General features: G+C 40.9%; 1 protein-coding gene across 1 annotated transcript; it reads left to right on the plus strand.

Moving 5' to 3' along the window:
* Window positions 1–1,465: 1,465 nt before the first annotated feature.
* On the plus strand, window positions 1,466–11,251 carry EDN1 (endothelin 1). Its single transcript, XM_068234633.1, has 5 exons — window positions 1,466–1,854; window positions 5,856–6,027; window positions 8,303–8,446; window positions 8,589–8,702; window positions 10,238–11,251. The coding sequence occupies exons 1-5, from the start codon at window positions 1,794–1,796 to the stop codon at window positions 10,377–10,379; spliced, it is 633 nt and encodes a 210-aa protein (XP_068090734.1). The 5' UTR covers window positions 1,466–1,793; the 3' UTR covers window positions 10,380–11,251.
* The last annotated feature ends 9,179 nt before the right edge of the window (window positions 11,252–20,430 follow it).

The raw sequence follows: 20,430 nt of genomic DNA on the forward strand, positions 1-20,430 counted from the left end.
ATTAAATTAGTACATAGCAAGGAAATGAGCAGCGCTACTTAAAAACAGACTAGTGCCTACCTGCAAAAGAGTGCAAGCCCCACTTGTGGGGTCGAATACACACCGAGCATACACATGACCTGTCTACCACTGGAGGAGGATGTTGGTTTCCTGTAACAGCTTGCATGCAACCTATTAAGTTAACTTAATAGGTTGCATGCAAGCTGTTACAAGAAACCAACATCCTCCTCCAGTGGTAGACAGGTCATGTGTATGCTCGGTGTGTATTCGACCCCACAAGTGGGGCTTGCACTCTTTTGCAGCTAGGCACTAGTCTGTTTTTAAGTAGCGCTGCTCATTTCCTTGCTATCTTCTAACTTCTTGTCAGCATACAGCAGTATAGTCTGAAGAAGGCTTATTAACCAAAAGCTTACTCTTGTTCCTTTAAAGTTAGTAAATAAAAGGGTATACATAAAGGGCGCCTATAGAAGGATAGCGGTAGTAGAAAATTGCTGAATTTACTGATATTCTACTACTTCATTCATAAAGTAAAATATCAGTAATATTTAAGTACAGTATAACCTCACCTCTCCCTACTCTCACACGGACCCCTTCCTTGGGGGTGCCTAACCTTAACCCTCCTCCGGTTTAAACCCCCCCTGCTCCCCCCCAGTGGATGCTTAATCTTAACCCCCCTGGTGGGCAACTAACCTTAACTCTCCCACACCTAACCTTAACCTCCCCATGGGCGCCCAACCTTAACCTCCAGAATTACAATGCATTTTGTTTATAAGAGTGCCTGCCCACTAGGCAAACTGCGCTATAAATAGGAGGTGCTTTGCGTCCGCTATTTGTAGCCGCAGTTCACATAGCGGACAGCCCTAACAACTGCCATTATACAGGGTGCCCAAACAGGAAAGCTTCTTGCACCCATTTCAACTGCTCTGAATAAATGGTATCATCCTGATTTAAAACGTTCCTGTTATAACTAATGATCATTCTTCAGAGATGCCCACATACTGTCAGAGAAATGCAAAACAGCCCATTCCTAATATGGCTTTTGTTAAAGAAGTATGCGTTTGGCAGGACCTGACAAAGAATCTAGCTAGGTGTCAAATTGCACAATAATCTACGGTTAATTGTGTACAGAGCTGTAATGGAAAAGAAAACCAGTCATTAATAGAACATTCTTATTTCTCAGACATTATTTGCCATCCAATTCCAGTTCTTCCAGTTGGTAGCAATATCAAGCTGACAGGTGAAATAAGAACTGTAATTATGAGAGCAGCCGCAGTGCAGCTTTCAAATCTACAGCTAGTGCTGGCTACACTCACTCTGTCTGCAAACAGGGAGATCGCGCCCTCTAGCGACAGGAACACACAACTACCAGTGTGAGAGATGGATTTCTCTCCTTAGCCCTGCCCATGATTTTGTCAGACGGCGTCTCCCTTTCAGAGGTTTCCTTTTTAGCCAACCCTTATCTTAGTCTGCACGTTGCTTCTCGGTGACTAATAGCACAATAACATTGTCTAAGGATAATATAAATCTGAGCTGTTTACAAACGCTCCATATATAAAGGAGCAACAGAGCTGGCTGCATCACAATCACGTTAGGACCTCTCAGGAATAACCATCACCAAGATCCTTCACCTAGGACTTTGGACACCTGACTGAGAACTTCTTAATTTATAAATACTGGATATACCTTTTTATACTTTTTATCTGAAAGAAGCCTAAAGGACTTTTATCTATTTTAACTATTTATTGACATTTCGGAGGACTTTAGGAATTTATCTATTTTTGCTGATCACTAAAATGGAGCTACAGAAGGTTTTTTACCTGTTACTGGTTCTTCTTCAAGGGTGCTATGGAACAGGTATGGTGGGCATGCTGGATCTGATCTCTGCTGATATTAATAATGGATATTGGAGTTTCATGTAATAAGTTATGACTTGTGGCATGTTAGTGAGAGAGATGAGGCTAGGTAACTCTTTACAAATCACAGGGATCGTTCCCCAGTAGTTGTGGAGTGTCAGGGAACTACCTGTAAGTGCATTCTTCCTATGAAATATGCAATGCTCTCATTAGCCCCGGGCTGCTAGAAACACATTAAATATCACTTTAGGAAAGTTGGCAAGCAGCAGCTGGGGGTCTTCATCAAGCCCCTGCTAAGATCACTTTGCAAATAAATACAGTTTTAGTCTTAAATGGTCAATATTATCAATATATTTCTATTTTGACTTATAAATAGTGAGCTAATAAGTTGCTGCCATGCATGCATAAATCCAGAGGGCTTTTGAGCTATGGAATGTTTACTATTTAATAAGATGCCTCATTGGTTACTGCTAGTGTGATTGCTAAAAAACCCCACAAAACTATTGATGCCAATGTGCCAGCATACACTACAGCAGGTGTAGCTTCTTGCTTCAAGTAAACGCTACATGAAGCATCTGGAAAGCAATGCACAGTTAAGGGTGCATACACACATCCAATTGTGATTGGCCAATTTTACCATCTCCATGTAGTACGAGAGCTTAAGCCTGGTTCACACTGGATGGATCAAAAACTGATCCATGTAAAAACAGATTAGTTTTTATTTGGCATCAGTTTTTGATCCATTCCATTAGCCCACGGTCAATGCATGTGACAGTCGCTTGGGAATTATTGCAGCCTCCCCAAACTTGCAGTCCACTCGGCGGAACGTGCTGAATCGATCTGTTTTAACGGAACAATGTGAATGGATCCACTGGTTACCAGTGCATCTGTTCGCATCTGCTAAGATTTGTTCTGGTACGTTACGCTAAACGGACCGTTTTGCCTGCCAATGTGAACTGGGCCTTACCTAAACAATCTGATAGTAGCATCAAAAATCTGTTGACTCTCATACTACATAGAAGTGGTACCAATCATTGGGCAATTTAAATTGGATGTATATATCCTAAGACCATGCATGCCTGGCTACATGCCTCAACTCAAATAGTGTTTGCATGGCTTTAGTGTTTTATGCTTGAAACGCCATTAGAAGCATGAAAAGTGCTACTAATGCTACTAAGCTAACAATGAACGCGTACGTTAAAAAGGGGCGATGGGAAAAAAGGGCGCCGGGTTTTTAACGATAAACATGGATTACGTTTAAAAATGTATTTCGTTTAAAAGTAATGTTTTTAAACGTTATAAATCATTAAATAATGTGTATTAAATCGGCAATTGTAAAAATGTTAATCTTTCGTTTAAATAATGAAACGCATAATAACGTTTAAAAAAAAAATTACTAAGTAACCCTCCCTGTACCTACCCCTAACCCCTAGACCCCCCTGTTGATGCCTAAACCTAAGACCCCCCCTGTTGGTGCCTAAGTAACCCTCCCTGTACCTACCCCTAACCCCTAGACCCCCCTGTTAGTGCCTAAACCTAAGACCCCCCTGTTGGTGCCTAAACCTAAGACCCCCCTGTTAGTGCCTAAACCTAAGACCCCCCTGTTGGTGCCTAAACCTAAGACCCCCCTGTTGGTGCCTAAACCTAAGACCCCCTGTTGGTGCCTAAACCTAAGACCCCCCTGTTGGTGCCTAAACCTAAGACCCCCCTGTTGGTGCCTAAACCTAAGACCCCCTGTTGGTGCCTAAACCTAAGACCCCCCTGTTGGTGCCTAAACCTAAGACCCCCTGTAATTGTTTTCGTTTAAAAATAATGTAAAAAAAAAAAAAAAAAAAAAAAGTAATGTTTTTCGTTTAAAAATAATGTTTGGGAAAAATATTGTACTGGTTTTCGTTTAAAAATAATATTTAAACATGTATAAATCATTAAATAATGTGTAATCATGAGAAACAGTAATAAAACATTAAGTCTCCGGGCGCCGCTTTTAAAACGTTAGTTTTCTCCGGCGCCCTTTTTTCCTACCGGGCGCCCATTAAACGATATTTATTATAGAAGTGAATGGCGGCGCCCGATTTGTCCACTAGCCTCAGGCGCCCGAATTTACTGTTTCCACAATGAACACCTGAAAAATGCCTGCACAAGGCAAGCAAATGCTTTATACACTTTTCAGGCATCATAAACTTAAAAAAAAATGCCTGTGTCACCTCACCAGCCCAGGATGTGTGCTGGAGACAGTTCTCCTGGCTGGGGAGAGTGTGTAATTATTGCAGATTGTTACATTGCTATTTAGATGCTTTTTTATGGCTGTATTTGGCATCCGACAATGATCAGGTGTAGGAAGCAGAAGCAGCTCGGGATTAGGAAGAAGGATTCTCTGGGAGATCAAGCTGACAGGCTGAGCAACATGTTGTGGGTGTTACGGCATGAGCTGTGCATTTATTGAGCACATGGGATCAAGGAGGCTGAAGCGGCTGAGAAGGACCGGATTGTGCAATAGTAGTAGGGAAGCAGTGCTAGCTGTGCCTGACCTGTGTGAGGAGACAGGAGAACACTACTGTGTGCATTCACACTGTCTCACACCTGCTGCTGCTGTAACTCAAGTACAAGCTTATATGTAAAGGGGGAAGACTATACTACATCATGCACACATTATAGCAGCCCAGCCAGTTTTCATGTAACTTCTCTCTATATAACTACTGTAATATCCACCTTTATAATGTGGAGAGACACAGAGGCCCTTGTTCAATTACTTTTTCTCCTAAGTTTTCTCCCCGTAGATCATTTTCCAGCTTTAGTTTAAAATAACTTTTCAGCACTTTGCAATTGAAAAAGTAACAAAAAGTAGGTGAAAAAGTGCTGCCCAAAATGATTAGAATTTTCTTGCTTGCTGGTGGCCTAAAGGGCATTTTATTAATGTGAAAAGTGGTGTGTGATAGGTGAGAAAATATCACCTAGGAGAAAACTAGTATTTTAAATCCACATCTCACTGCCCATCATTCTCCATTTAGTTGTCATTGACGTTTTTTTTAATACAATCAATATAGGTAAATAATCTATATAAATTACTGAATGCATTTATGTTGGTCTAACTTTCTAACTTTAATATTCAGCCACTGTATTGGTTACTAGTATGTGCTAATAAAAAGGAACAATAATGCCAAAATAAGCGCAAGTGTGCAAAACTAGTGTTTTCTAGCTGTTAAGCCAGAGCAGTTCATCAACAATATCCAAAAGTGCAGTAATCTGTCATGAGTCCATTGTGGTCTGCATGATCAGAGATGAGACAAGAACAGGCCATATACTGGAGCTATGCACTATGATTGTTTCTTACACCTTGTGAAGTAAGATACCACGTCCCCTAGTGTGAAATGAATGTGTGGAGGAAACATCTTCTACAGTGAATTATTATGATAAGCTCTGCTAAGGGGGAATCCTCTAGCACTGTAATCTAATACAAGCAGTAAGCATGCGGGATGCTGGTGGATACTGGGGTAGGCAGTGTCTCCTCCATCTTATTAAGGTCACTGAATAGTGTACAGTACCAGTTAGATTTTGTTGTACTTTGGTTTTGTTGCTAGGCTAGTAATTAGGCAGTGACATGGACCTTGGTTTGTTGCTCGTAGACGGGCTTGTCTTGCAGAATCCTCAAGTAAATAGATGTTTAATGCTGTATCATTACATCTGTGGGATGGCAAGTTTAGTCCTGCCTGCTCCTATTATTATGATAGGAATGCATTACATTGCATAACAGTTAAAGACAGCTGGGTTACATGATGTTCTGACGTAGTAATACTACTTTCATAGGCTTCATTGAAACCATCAAATAACAAATTTCGCCATAGGGTTGTGCTACCCCCCCCCCCCCCCCCCCCCAAAGTAGAGAGCAGGGGTACTCCAATAGCTTTTGTAGGAGGCTTTTTATGTCTTATTTCAATATTTTTGAACTTTCCTGCAATATCTCCTCAATGTCATCAGTTGACCATCTCTTTTCCACTCTTATAGGATCAAGCAGTGCGTTGTCTGAAGAGCCTTCTTCTGAGGCTGCAGCCTCTCATCATACCTCTGGTGCCCCCTTGCGACCACGAAGAATTAAGCGTTGTTCCTGTTCATCCTTAATGGACAAGGAATGTGTCTACTTCTGCCATCTAGACATCATTTGGATCAACACTCCAGAGTAAGTATCCAGCCCTTTATTGTTGGCTTAACACATGCGCTGAGTGTCTCCGTACACAGTCCAGCTTTATATATCACAGGCTCCATTCTGTCCACAAAATAGCTATGCAAATATTTGCCGTGTACATTCAGATATCATTTCTTACTTCTTTCCTGTATTTATATAGGGCTAACAAATTATACAGCCCTTGCCAAAGTACACAGAACCATAAACATTAGTCCCTCTCAGCAAAGGAGTTCCCAATCTAATGTCTGTATCAGACACACACACCCAAAGGAAACTGACTCAAACATGGGGAGAGCATACAAGGTCCAAGCAGACAGACAGTGGAATTTATACCGAGAACCCAAGAGCAGTGTGCTAGAGTGCTATCATGTGCAGTCAGTGAGCTAGGTCTAGAATCTAGACACTGACATGACTTGGAAGTGGTATATATCCTATGAAGAGCACAGCTGCATTCATAGGATCAAAGATTGTGCAATACTTTGCCATAAAACTAGGTTGGAGAAAATTGACGGCAGCTTATGACCATCTGGCACACCCAGCCTATCCAATTTGCTTTCCTTTGCATTCTCTAAGCTTGCTTATTTGGGATGATCTCAGATTGCTGCTTCTTACCTCCGTGCCTAACCCTGAATTTCATAGGTTTTCAGCCAGTTTTTAGTTCCAATATATATAGCAATAAAATTATATTGTGCTACTAAAACATTAAAGACTTAAGTGGAATTTAATTTATTGACCTGGGCTACATACATCTGAGCACAAGGATGAAAACATGACAATCCCCAGGCAAACCAACATTTGTAGGTGTGTGGGATTATGATCATAGCTAGATGAAAGTACTGCACCAGCAAACAATACAGAAATATAACTTAAACTAAAATAAAAGCACAGAATAGTCCTTTGCATGATTTATGAAAATAGGTCAAATAGGAAGATGTTGTGATTGCCAGCAACAACCAGACATCTTGTTTCACGATTAAAGTAGAAAATAACTCTGATTGGCTGCTATATCCAACAACTTTAAGTTTGTCTTGTGGAGTGCTGTAAAGAAACAAGCTGTCTGATGTTAAAAGTGGTTTCACTAAAAATTCTACAGTTCAAATCAGGAACAGAAATTACCTTTTTTCTTTCTGTCAACACACAAGAATGTATAATGCTCCGATTACTCAGAAGTCATATTATGCTAAGCTGTAAATATTTGCCTTACTTTTTACCTTTCAGGCATTCACAACAAAATACTCCTAAACTGTGATTTAACAACCATTAACAAGCTATTAATTGAAATACAGGTCGCAACCTGTATAACTTGCTGGTATGCCACTGTGAGACTTAAGTCTTGCAATTTGTGAAATTGTGTGTCATTAGATAAGCTGGAAATTAGAATCCCTTTGTACAGAGGTTACTGCCACAGTGCGTTGTGTGGGAAGTTTGCATGTTCTGACATTTGTTTAGTGGAGTGTATGATACGAACAAGAATATTGTTACACTGTAGCAACGTATGCCCTTGTGGATACTTTGCCCTGATCACAGACCTATGTCAATCAGTGCTCTTTCTTCACTATCCACTTATAATGGGGTTGAGTTGTCAAGGCTGGCACAAAGAAAACTGGAGCAGTTGCCCAGATCAACAATTCAGATTTCAATGACGTCACATTAAAAAAATGCAGATTAAGGGTACGTTCACACCATGCATGTTGCACTGTTATAGGGCAGGCTATACTCACAAAGCAATGTGCTGTAATAATTGGGCATTGGGCACATTCACACCTGTGGGTTGCCGCTGCAGTGTGTTAGATTTAGTTCTAATAACGTGAACTGTGCGTAACTAGACATCATGTTATTAGTGACATGGTACTGTGCATTGCTATATGCCAGTAGATGGTACTGTGCCTTGCAACAAGGAGCGCACATTACCAGTTGATGCCATAATTGAAATATGTTGCAATGAGCTGCATGTGCTTCACAATATATTCAGTGAGAACTTACCCTAATTGCTCTAATTTTTCCACTTTTGCCCCAGCTTTTCCTTAGTCCAACTTTGGTAAATCAACCTCTTTGTTCAGCAAATGGGTGTTGCCACTAGAAACCAGTCAGTTACATCCACACTGTAAAAGGTACAATGAAATGTGGCTGTTTTTTCTGGAGAAATCATGTACGGTACCTGTGTTGTTTTATGTGGTTTTTTGTTTGCACATAACATGATCTTTCATGTTAAAATCTATGTTTATGTTGCATTTAAGCCTATTAAATATATTTTTATTTTCTTCTGCAGAAAAACAGTGCCATATGGGCTTGGTGGTCCTCGCCTGAAACGCTCCTTGCAGGATATAAAGACAGAGTCTAGAGACAGGTGTAGCTGTGCCAAGTGTGAGGATAAGAAATGTCTGGACTTCTGCCAAACTGCAGCAGAACTCAGGTGTGTGTGCAAATATTCCAGTCTGAAGTACTGACAAAGCTCGCTAAGTACACCTGGAGTGGAAGCTGCCTTTATCTGCAAAGCATGTTTTGTGAAAAGGTGTTCCTTGGTTTCCTTCTTACAGTGCTTTGTTTTCTTACAGTGTCCAGCCTTTGCTGAAAAAAGAAACCAGCCGGGTTCAGCAGGCCAAAGTTTGCAATGGCCTGGAGTTAGGAGCGCTTTGTGTTGAAAAACACCTTCATAAAAAGACAGAAAGGTGAGAGGAAACTCCCTTACAAGGTTAAATCAATCACTCTTTGTAATGCCTGTGTGATGAGAAAATAATGAGGGACGAAACAAAAATGTATAATTTTGTGGTCTGTCGTTTCAAGTGGTGTTATTTTGAAGTTTAATTTCATGTGAAAAAAGCCAAAATAGCCCAGCCACCGAGCTTAACTGCATATTTGTACTCTGGGAATGCATTTGTTGTTTGACGTTTCTAGGTGTGGTTTGTCAGAGACGAGAAACACCTATTGTGCGTGCGTGGTACATCTGTCTATCCTTAAGTTCTCAGTCAACAGACATCATTCATGTGTTACTTGGATAGTTTTCATACCAAAAAATGTTAGAATGCACATAAAAGAGGGGAAACAGCAAGCTTTGATGATACATTTATCAGAGTTCATGACAAACTGTTATAAAAAGTAAAATAATAGCAATATATCATTGAAAAACATGTAGCTATCTCAACTAATGTCCATTTTAGCAGTCTTCATTACCCACGCCACTAGATTCTGGTACAGTAATGGTTTCAGAGTTCAGTTCAGGCCCACACTTTTTCCTTGTTTTGGACAGTTGAGAACAGTTGAAGCTCTTAAGTCGTTGCGTTTTATAGTTTTCTGTTCCCTCACGAGAGGAATTTTCTCTCACTTTTGTAATATCACAGAAGATGAGAGAATATTTCCAGTAGGGATGAACGAGAACAGTTTTGTGAGAAGCGAAACTGTACCCGATTGTGTTCAAAAAAGAGGCTGCGGCAGAGAGGGTTACCTTCTATCACCACTGATAAGATGACTTAGTCTGGCTTTTCCCTTCTCCTCCTTATAGGACAAAACATTCCTGATCTTAGGCAACCACACATTTATGTCAGAGGCTTCTGTGCAGATTATAGCCCGAAGGGCACAAGAATAACTTAGGTGACCCAGTGGAAAACCTCATATTGAAATTCTGGTAATGTGATTTGTTTCTGCTTTGATAGTTGTCCATCACAGCACCCTTTACAACTTTTAGGTTTCGAATATGTAGTAAAAAATATTATTGCTTACAGTATTTGGCCAATTACAAAGCTTCAAGTTGTAGAGGGTCTTGTGATTGGAGAAGTGTTCATTATGAGGTTTCCGCCTTGGTCACCTAAATCATACTAGCTCTTTCCAAAGTGACCACAAATGATCTTTATTGGCAATAACGAACACCATTTGCTTAAATAACTATAAGTAGTTGGTTTTAAAGTCACTAGTCTTTACACACCTTCACGGTAGTGACAGTATCCTTCCTGATTACTCTCAGAGAAGCTTAGCCTAAAACTTTACCTTGAATAGAGCATCTTAGAACACCACATCTGGTGACTTTGAAAGTTGCGAGACACATGTCTATGTCTAGACACATGAAATTCCACAAACAGGCATCAAAATAATGTTTATCCTACTTACATTTGTGATTTCATGAATTGTTATTGGTAATATTAATGGAAATGTTTTTAAAACTTTGCAATGGCTGACCACAATTAAAGTTGGTGCTGTGTTTCCTTTACAGAGCAGAAGATATTAGAAAATCCATTCAACAGTCATTTGCCATTGCCAGGCTACTGAAGAAGTTCAGTGACATGGAAGAGGTGACACATCCTTGGACACACAGAAAGAGAGGACTTTGGAAACATTTAAAAAAAACATCCTAGTGAAAAAGCTATTGTGTGACGTTTTTTCCTGAAGTGTGGAACATCTTGCTGTCAGTGAGTTACTATGTGAGTGCATTACTCCTTCTCCTTGATTACTCTGTGCACCTAATCTATGAAGACTGAAACTGGAGATGTGGGACTAATATATAACTTCATAGAGTCACATACAGTAATCTAATACGAGAAGATCAAGGATCCCGTCTAAGATGCTGCGTCAGTTGTGGAGGAGAACTATACGGGATCAATTTGAAACAGAATAATGGAACCAAAACTATGGACAGTCTGCCAATTGTTGCTACTGACAGTAAAACACTGGAACATGATATGCAATAATGCACACCTTATTATATTCATGAAATGCTGCATATGGAGGTGTTTGTGCATTGGAAATGGACATCTATGCCATTATTTGAGGTCACATGCCTACAATTCTACCTCAGGTTCATCCCTCTGAAGGGCTTTCTTCCTGCCTATATTTTAGCTTGTTCTGTGAAAACACCACATTGTCTTAATCATTCTTAAAGAGTCCTGTGCTGGCCCTAATCAAGTCTTTGATATGTAAGGGAATTTGGTTAGTGGCTCATGGTAACCAAAGAGTAATTTGCTTCTCTTTCAGATGAATCGGTCTGACAAGCTAAAACTGGGTCATAAATAGCAGTTGAGTTTTCTGCTATACTTTATATAAATTTATTATGTGAATATTTTTAAAATAAATATTTATATTATTATTTTTTAAATGACTATATTTACTGTGTTAAATATCCATTTGAATAGGCCATATTGGTCTATGCATGTTTGTATTTCTGTATGAAAAAAATGAGCTTCGTGCTTTCAGTAATAATGTTAAAATAAATATTTTGTAACCCTTTGAAGACTTGTTTGTGAATTTCTGAGCTGAGTTTGTGAACCTCATGCTGCAGGTGTAATCGCTGCTGTCTTTGTAAAGGTCATATAAATTGCATAGAACTGGATGTGTGACTACACAAATGCCACAGAGCTAATATTTCATCAAAAAAGAATGCAGCTTGCCTATTCTTTAAAGTCATTTCCTAAACCGGTAGTATGAACTAGAATGGCCCCAGGCAAAAGAAATAGAAATCTCCTTACGCACATCTAATGGCCTCTGCCTATACAATCTATATATTTCTGTGTGTTTGGAGTAAGTGTGTCTCCGGAACACTAAAAAGTGGATAGGAAGATCAGCTGGGTTGGCACTAAATGTGTGGTTGGTCAGAGGCTGAAGGGATCCATGTATATAGCTGTGCCTGCTGGTAAACCAGATACTTCATATGGACAACAGACTTAAAGTGTACCTGAGGTGACATGATGAGATAAACATGTGTAATATGTCCAGTGCAAATATATTAATGACCAGGCTTTTTTTATTTTTTATTTTGGGACCTGAAATAGTTGATTTTCAGGCATGCAAGTGACAGCTTCTATCTTGTTGGTACCTTGTCCGAAATATAGTAAGCCTCACTGATAAGCAAATTACAGCTATACAAATTTTCCTGGCAGAATACAACTTCTGAGGACAGGGGAGAGATAGAAAAAGGTTAATAATTTATGTATTCTAACTCTGGGACAATTAATAGGCTGCCTTTGAGCAGAACCAATAAAACATTAAATCTACTTTGTAAATGTTTAAATATAAAATAAAACTATGGGATATCTAAAAAAAAGGGTAATTTTCAGGATTAGGATCAATACAATTGTTCATCTCATCAGTTTATTTAAATGTCGGGTTTTACTTTAAGGATCTAGGCACCAGATCAAATCTGATACAAAAATTGTTTATTTATTTCTATTTTGTGTGGCCTCTGACAAAGCGGGGGAGATGTGTCTGTACTCTGTTAGTCTGTATCTTTGAATTGCTGAGGATGAAATGAACAGGTAATTTGTCTACTGCCTGGTTCTTTAAGTCTGCTCTCCCCCTGAACACTAACCAGGCCATATACTGTAAAAATAATCACAAACAAAGGGGCAGATTCTTCAACTTCTCCAGACCAGCATGTATGAACTGGAATTGGGGTCTCCAGCGCCAATTCTGACATTAGTTAAATCGGGATAGAGCTCATCAGAAAGGGGCCAGGCTTAGGGGGAGTATATTCATGAGCTGTGTTCTGATAATTCATATGTAGTAGGATGAAGCAGTCTAGTGTACTTTAACACACATGATCAGTGGCGTAGCTTAGGGGCTGTGGGCCCCAATGCAAGTTTTACATTGGGGCCCCCCATGCACTCTATACATAACAGTTGATGCGGCGCACCAAAACCTGCCAATGGCAACTACAGGGTCAGAGGTACAAAAAGGGGATGGGGAATAGTTTGTGAATGATTACCAATATTCTAAGCATCCATAGAATTGATTATTATGAGCACAGGACCAATAGAGTGCTAATACTGAAGTTCAGGGTGGGCCCTACAGGGCCCCGATGCGGTCGCAACCTCGGCACCCCCTATTGCTATGCCCCTGCACATGATGGTATTGATGTCAGGGAAATGTGCAGGGTTGATCCGAATTTGCATCATGCATGTAGACATGGAAAGGTGAAGCATACATAGTAAAATTTATGGAGATTAAATGGGGGAACCAGGATAGAGTCATAGGGCTTGATTCACAAAGCCGTGCTAACTGTTTAGCACGGGTGTGCTAAACAGTTAGCACGTGAAGTGCCGTTCGCGGACTTTTGCGCGCGCAAAGTGCCTGATTCACACGATCGCGGACTTTTGCGAGCGCAATTTGCCGCGAATCGCGCGAATTGCAGCACTTTGCGCGCGCAAAAGTCCGCGAACGGCACTTTGCGCGCGCAAAAGTCCGCGAACGGCACTTCACGTGCTAACTGTTTAGCACACCCATGCTAAACAGTTAGCACGGCTTTGTGAATCAAGCCCAAAGTGTTCACTTATTTTTGGAAGGAAATAACAGGGATCATTCAGGAAAAAATATTTAGTCAGCTTCATAAGGATTTGAGCACTAGAATTCAGTGGGCAGCCAGTCTTTGTTATAACAAGATGGTATATGAGTTGGGGAGGCACTGATGATCCCCCCATCCCCACATTCCTAGTCCCATTGCTTCTATAGCTCGGGGAGAGGGGGTGCTGGTTTAGCTGTAGTTTAGTGGGAAACCATGCTCATTTTTTTTCTGGCTTTTTAATGCAACTGGAAATTCAGCACCATGGAGAGCTTCCCAAGCAGTGGTCACTGGGCATATTAGCCCACCTGAGGGCAGCTTATTGTGAGCATTGTTAACTCATAATGAACTGTCTTGTCTGTGGGGTAAATCTCACTTGCATTTTGGATGCTTTTGAAAATAAAGTTATTTCTGAAATTCCACCATTAGGAGATGGACTACCACATAACTAGCCAATAACAGATTCAGAAGTCTCCGATTAATAATACCTTCTGTAAGTTACGGCCTCAAAGGAAACAAAAGTCATTTATAGTACACTTTACTGTAGGAAAAATGTACTATAGTGGTACTTTAGACCACCCTGAAGTGTTAGGGAATCTTGCCCAAGTACTCTTTGCAGAATAGGTACTGGGTCTAACCAGGGGGACAACAATAAGTCCCTGGACCCCCAAAGAAAATGTTTATGGGACCCCTTAGCCCCCTACTGCACATCCCATGTTCTTATTCACATAACATACATCAGGAGTCGGAGGATGGCAGCATAATGTGTGTGTAAATACAAGGAGACTTGGCAGAGCACTGGAGGAGGTAAATATAATATACACTGCTCTGCTACACTTACTCTACACCATGGGGAAGAAAAGCAAGCCCCCACAGTCCCACCCCCACTTCTCCACAGAGGCTATTGTTAAAGTTAAAGTACTTGCTTTACTTACATAACATATGTAATGCACTGTCCACATTTTAATTGTAGTGATTCTTCTACAGTAAAATAGTTCCATTTTTGTCTATGTCTATCTTGAAGACAATCCTGACATCATTTCCGCCCTTACTCTGTCTGTGTAGCATTGCCCCCCACCCAGTCTTCAGACACTCCCACCCAGGTCTGCAGTAGAAAGTGCATTGAGAAATATTGGCCAATCAGAGAGGAACAGAGGTGTGGGAGGGGAAAACAGGAGGGAAAGAGGCTTCAGCCAATCAGGCTTTATTAGTTAAGTCTGAGGGGAAAGTAAAAAAAAAAAATAACCCAGCATGCCTGGCAACTTCCTTTGTTCGGCAGATGTACCAAATAAGAGCCAGGGAAACTGGGGAATGATGTTCTATGGAGAAGAAAAATAAGAGTGATTTTTAACTTTTGGATTGCCTGGTTAGCATCCTTATTACTTATTTACTAGATAAAAATAAAGAATTGATTTTATGCCCGACAGTTACACTTTAAGCTGGTGGGTCTATTCGAGATTCAAATTCTAGTCACCAATGTTGGAGGTGGAGTCTTTAACCAGTACACTATCCAATGCACCTACACATTTTCACAATCCAGAGCAATGTGTGAGGCATGTCAGACTTGTTTTATGTTTGAGTGTTTGTTTCTGTCACTCTGGAACAAGATGTACATAATGTAATTATTATATGATTACATGGACATGAATCAGAAGCAGGAGTGTGAGGCATCCTTAAAAGTGGGTTAACTGTGATTTGATAGTTCTTTCTGGGTTTTTTTTACAATTCTAAATCAATTTAATTACTTTATGGGGTGATATACAGTTGCTACACATCAAACACAGGCCTTTAGTGAATGTAAATAGAACAGGTTAGAACAATATGTATCGCTTTTAATTCCATGAAAAATGTATAATACATAAGAAAAAAGGGGTCAATTCTCTAAAGCTCGCTACAGCTGCTGTGTGCATTTAGCGAATGGCAGGTAGGGAACACTGTCTACTAGGGATGGTCGGAATGCCAATTTCCGATTCCGCGGTAAATCCGCATTCCGTCATGTACCGATTACCGATTCCGCCTTCCGCTACCAATTTCCGCTACCAATTCCAATGCGGAATTTCCGCCGGAAATCGCGGAAATTCCGCCCGACTTTAACATCGATTTTCTCAAAAACTATAAGGTCTTTTTGAAAACTTTTTTTTGCATCTTGTTCAGAAGATGCTGTTTAATAAACCCTTCAAATTTGGTGTTTCTAGGACTTACGGTGGCTTTGCTATTAACTGCTAAAGTCGGCGGATTTTTACTGTAATATAAAATGCAGAAAATAGGCAGATGCAGATTTTCTGCATTTTACATTACAGTAAAAATCCACCGACTTTAATGGTTAATAACAAAGCCCCCTTAAGTCCTAGAAACACCAAATTTTCAGGGTTTATTAAACCGAATCTTGTGAACAAGATGCAAAAAAAAGTTTTCACAAAGACCTTATAGTTTTTGAGAAAATCGATGTTAAAGTCGGGTGGAATTTCCGCGATTTCCGGCGGAAATTTCCGCGATTTCCGGCGGAAATCCGCCTCCGATACTTACATTACCGATTTCCGCATTCCGATGCGGAAATGCAATTTCCGATCGGAATTTCGGAAATTGCATTTCCGCGGAATCCGAATGAGCATCCCTACTGTCTACACAATGTGCATTACATAGCTAATGCATATATTGATAGCATCCTGTGCATTATGCTACTGGTGTAACGCACATTAGTCTAGCAACGTGTTATGCAAGCTGTGTAACTCATGGTATGCTAGCAACACTTGCGTTACCAAGGTAGGGTGCCCTGCGCTATTTATGCAACCTGCATTACATATCTGGCGTAAGTGTCCTGGCTGTGAGTTGAAAAACAAATCAAGTTGTATCATGAATAACTTATATTCTCCTTTGTTCTGTAAACAGCGCATTACTCTCCAGTATCTGGTAAGAATAATTATTCTGCTACATTGCTTGCACAGACAATGGTAAAAATTGTAAAATTGTGCACTGTTTGATCATGGCCATTTTAACATTGTTTAGTTAATCAACCTCAGTATTCCATACAGAAACTCTATGTGGGAAAGATTTACTTGTAAAGGGAACCTGAAGTGTAAAGTATATGGAGGCTACCATATGTATTTCCTTTTAAACAATACCAGTTGCCTAGCAGTCCAAATATTGCAGTCTCCATATACCTCTTGCTTCAGGTTCCCTTTAAGCAAAGCAACCACACCTAACATAGGTTTTGCTCATCAAGGTCAGCTTCTTCAGAGTATTGGTTGATGCATCACTGTCGATAAACCGGACTACACATATAATTCCTAACACAAGTATCCCCATAAAAAGCAATATTTAATACAATGGTTTGTAAACAAATAATAATGTCCAGCTAGTCTCCATTCTATAACTATTGTTGTTTTGAATTCGTTCACAATTTATTGTATTACATATTCCTTTTATGGGAACGTCTTTGTTGTGAGTTGCATGCTTTATCCAATTTATTGACCTTCAACAGCATTACATCAACCACCATCTCTCAGAAGAAACTAATTTTAGTTAAAAAAAAAAAACAATGTTAAATATGTTTGGTTTCTCAACTCATTCCTACAATTTAAAAACTAAGGAGTCAATTCACTATCTTACAGTAAAACTGGTACTTACACTTGTTGTGCAATCAGCCCAACCTGTATTACATGGGTAACACTGGAGTTGCTACAGTATTGAGCATTATGCAGGTGATATAATGTGCCTTACCCATGTACTGCAAGTTGTGCTGATGCATGCTACTCTAACGGTACGGGTAAAATAGCCTTGGCAGTTTGACCATATGATAACAGAGCAACCACTTTGATCCATATTTTTATAGCGCTGGGAAGTGAACACATTAATACCCCTTGGATGCATAATTGGTGGTTTATGAGGACAATAGAGAAACGTGCATAATGTGACAAGTTTATAGGTGAAGGGGTAATGTCCTATTTGAAAAGATCTCACCTATCAGGTGAGGCTGGTATACCTGTACAGGCTGCCAGAAATCACACTTTAGTCCCACTTGTGCTGAGGACCAGGCATGCAGCAGTGTCCTGGAGAAGACGATGACTTCAGTGGTAAAGCTGACGTCAGAAACAGGGCCTGCAGCAGCATCCTGTATGAAGAGCCAGATGGTGTGGAAACAGCTGTAAAGCTGCTGTAGTGGTGAGCGCTCAGTAATAAGTGAGTAGCTGTGCTCAGCCGTTATGAGCACTTCTTGCCAGCAATGAGTGTAGTATGCGAGAGAAAACTGTAAGGGGTGTTAAAGTGCAATGAGGGACTGGAGAAGTATTTCAAACTTTTGTGTGCCTTTTTCTTCTCTTATGTCTTCATAGATATACTGTGTCACACAGAAAGCAGTACCTGTCCCCCACACACTCACAGATTGCTGTCTCGAGGTTGCTAACCCTAGAACATCCTCCTCTTATACTGCCAACCAACACATTGCTGGTTTATCATGTACGTATTAGTACGCCGCTGAGTTGAGCGCAGGGTGAGACGAATTATGGCTCATCTTGCGGTCGCTCAGATTCACAGTGGTGTTTAATGCTATTCCTCCTCAGATATTGTAGCAACTCGGAGGAGTAATTCAGGTACGGCAATTAATTTGCCGTAACCCCGAATTAAACTTATGCGCCCCACACAGTATAACTTTAATGCTATGGCGGTGCCTAGTTTCTGCACTCAGCATTGAGCGCTGTGCAGCAAAACCACCTGCTTTAGGTTAATCTACCTTATCCAGTACTTTTTTGATCCAAGAATGGCTTATTTGGTGGAATATTATAAAGGAGTACCTGATCATGTGACATGTGACATGTGACATGATGAGTTAAAGGGACTCCGAGCAGTGCAGAAACTATGGAGAGATGCATATCAATTTAAAGCTCTCTTTCTCCTCTTTCCAATGATATATAAACCGCCACCCTACGCCTTTTAGTTTTCGCTATATTCGTGATTGAAATTGCCACGGCCGCAATTTCAATCGCGAAAATAGAGAAAACTAAAAGGCGTAGGGCGACAATTTTGGTGTCGCCAGAAAGAGGAGAAAGAGAGCTTTAAAATTATATCCATCTTTCCATAGTTACTTGTATTACACAGGGCGACACTTTCCCCAGTGTCAGCAGCTCCATTCAACAGAAGAAGTCGGCCTGTGTAATACAATGGGCTCGATTCACAAAGCGGTGCTAACCCAGTTACAGACTTTAGGCATGATAACCATTGCACCACGCTGGTGAAAAGCCAGTTTAGGCGTGATAAGTTTAGGTGTGATAAGTTTAGGTGTGATAAGTTTAGGCATGCTAAGTTTAGATAAGTGTAGATAGCGTGCAAAGTCCCGCACGCAAAGCAGCGCTATTAAACTCTTTGCGAAGTGCACCAGACTTTGCTAGCGCAAAACTTTTGATCAGCTGTGCACTGCGGTGCTAATGCAGTTGGTGCTTAAACTTAACATGCCTAAACTTATCACACCTAAACTTATCATGCCTAAACTTATCACACCTAAACTTATCACACCTAAACTTATCATGCCTAAACTGAGTTTAGGCGTGATAAAGGGCTTTTCACCAGCGTGCTAACTGTTAGCACCGCTTTGTGAATCAGGCCCAATGTAACTATGGGAAGATGGATATCATTTTAAAGCTCTCTTTCTCCTTTTTCTGGCGACACCGAAATCGTCGCCCTACGCCTTTTAGTTTTTTTCTATTTTCGCGATTGAAATTGCGGCCGCTGCAATTTCAATCGCGAAAATAGCGAAAACTAAAAGGCGTAGGGTGGCGGTTTATATATCATTGGAAAGAGCAGAAAGAGAGCTTTAAAATGATATTCATCTTTCCATAGTTTCTGCACTGCTCGGAGTCCCTTTAAACATGTGCATGTACAGTCCCTATCCTACATACATCTGAGCTGTGCCCTTTTCCCCACTGTGCATGCTAAGGACCCAAGGCTGTAAATGACACTTCTCTGCAGTTGGACTTGAGTCGGACTATAGCCTAAGGCCTTGTTCACATTGCGTTCGGCTCGCATGTCCGTCCGTGGCGGGCTTTCTTTCTGCGATTTTCTGCGCGTTCGCTCGTTTTTGTGGGCGTTTTTGTAAGTGCTTCTGCAGAGCGCTTCTGTCTTTTGATCTGGAAAAAGGTCCGGAAAAATAAATACAATGTATTGCTTTGGTAGTGCACCACAATTATCTCTGCAAGTACGGTGCCCCATTACCAATGCTGAGATTGAATGGGATTCAATTTTTACACAAATGCAAATGTGCATGCTGCAATTATTTTTTTTTACATTTGTGCAAAATCAATGGGAGTGCAAGAAAATTGCATAGCAAACAGGGTACTACATGATTTTCTTGCAATTTCCCTATGAAACATATACCCTCTCCCCCCTAGTCAGAGAATTGCAAGTGCAACAATCACACTGCTGCTCAGATGCAGAGTGCACAGAAGCGAAACGGGGAAGCGCACCCGCAACCAGACTGCGCCTGCACCAGCTGGCCCGACTGGCTGAATTACCCGGCCACCTAGTGGAGGATCCAGTCCGCCTAGGAGAATGGCAAGGTACCGATGAGCCTGAACGGGGCTGGAAGAAGCCCCAGTTATGTATTATTTTTTTACCACTATTTTTTTATTTATTTATTTACTACATCTCAGGTACACTTTAATGAGGACCTGTGATCACTCATAGCAGAACAATTATCCTAGTTTTGGTATCAAAAATGCTTCTTATATACTGTATTTATATATTTGTAATGAATAGCGGAGATGCCGCCGCGCGGTCTGGTGGCGGGGCGGCTGTCTCCGCGTTCAGACCGGCGGTTTCCACACAGCAACATGTGTCTGGTTTGTCTGGGCCTTCTAGTGCACACAGATGGAGAGCTACGCGCGCGCGCGCCAGAAGACAGGACCTTTATGCCAGCAGGAAAGGTATCAGCTGATCAGGACGATCAGCTGATCTCAGCGGAACTCCTGATTGGCTGAGTGGCTGGGGGCGGCGCTGCGGAGCGCTGTAGTATATATAGATCTTGCTTGTCAGTTGCTGGTTGTCTGCCGTTGCGAATACTTATGTGTGAGCACTCAGACCTCAGTCAGATCCCACAGTGTGTTAGAACCAGTTGGAACTGGGAATTCACACTTAGCCAGATTCTG

This window comes from Hyperolius riggenbachi, chromosome 5, assembly GCF_040937935.1.
Source record: "Hyperolius riggenbachi isolate aHypRig1 chromosome 5, aHypRig1.pri, whole genome shotgun sequence".
In the NCBI taxonomy this organism is placed as follows: domain Eukaryota; kingdom Metazoa; phylum Chordata; class Amphibia; order Anura; family Hyperoliidae; genus Hyperolius; species Hyperolius riggenbachi.

Excerpts from the sequence above, each read along its gene's own strand:
- EDN1 (XM_068234633.1), top strand. The coding sequence starts at position 1,794 with ATGGAGCTACAGAAGGTTTTTTACCTGTTACTGGTTCTTCTTCAAGGG. Across the intron at positions 6,028-8,302 it reads ATTTGGATCAACACTCCAGA|AAAAACAGTGCCATATGGGC; the intron begins GTAAGTATCCAG and ends TTTCTTCTGCAG. Across the intron at positions 8,447-8,588 it reads CAAACTGCAGCAGAACTCAG|TGTCCAGCCTTTGCTGAAAA; the intron begins GTGTGTGTGCAA and ends GTTTTCTTACAG.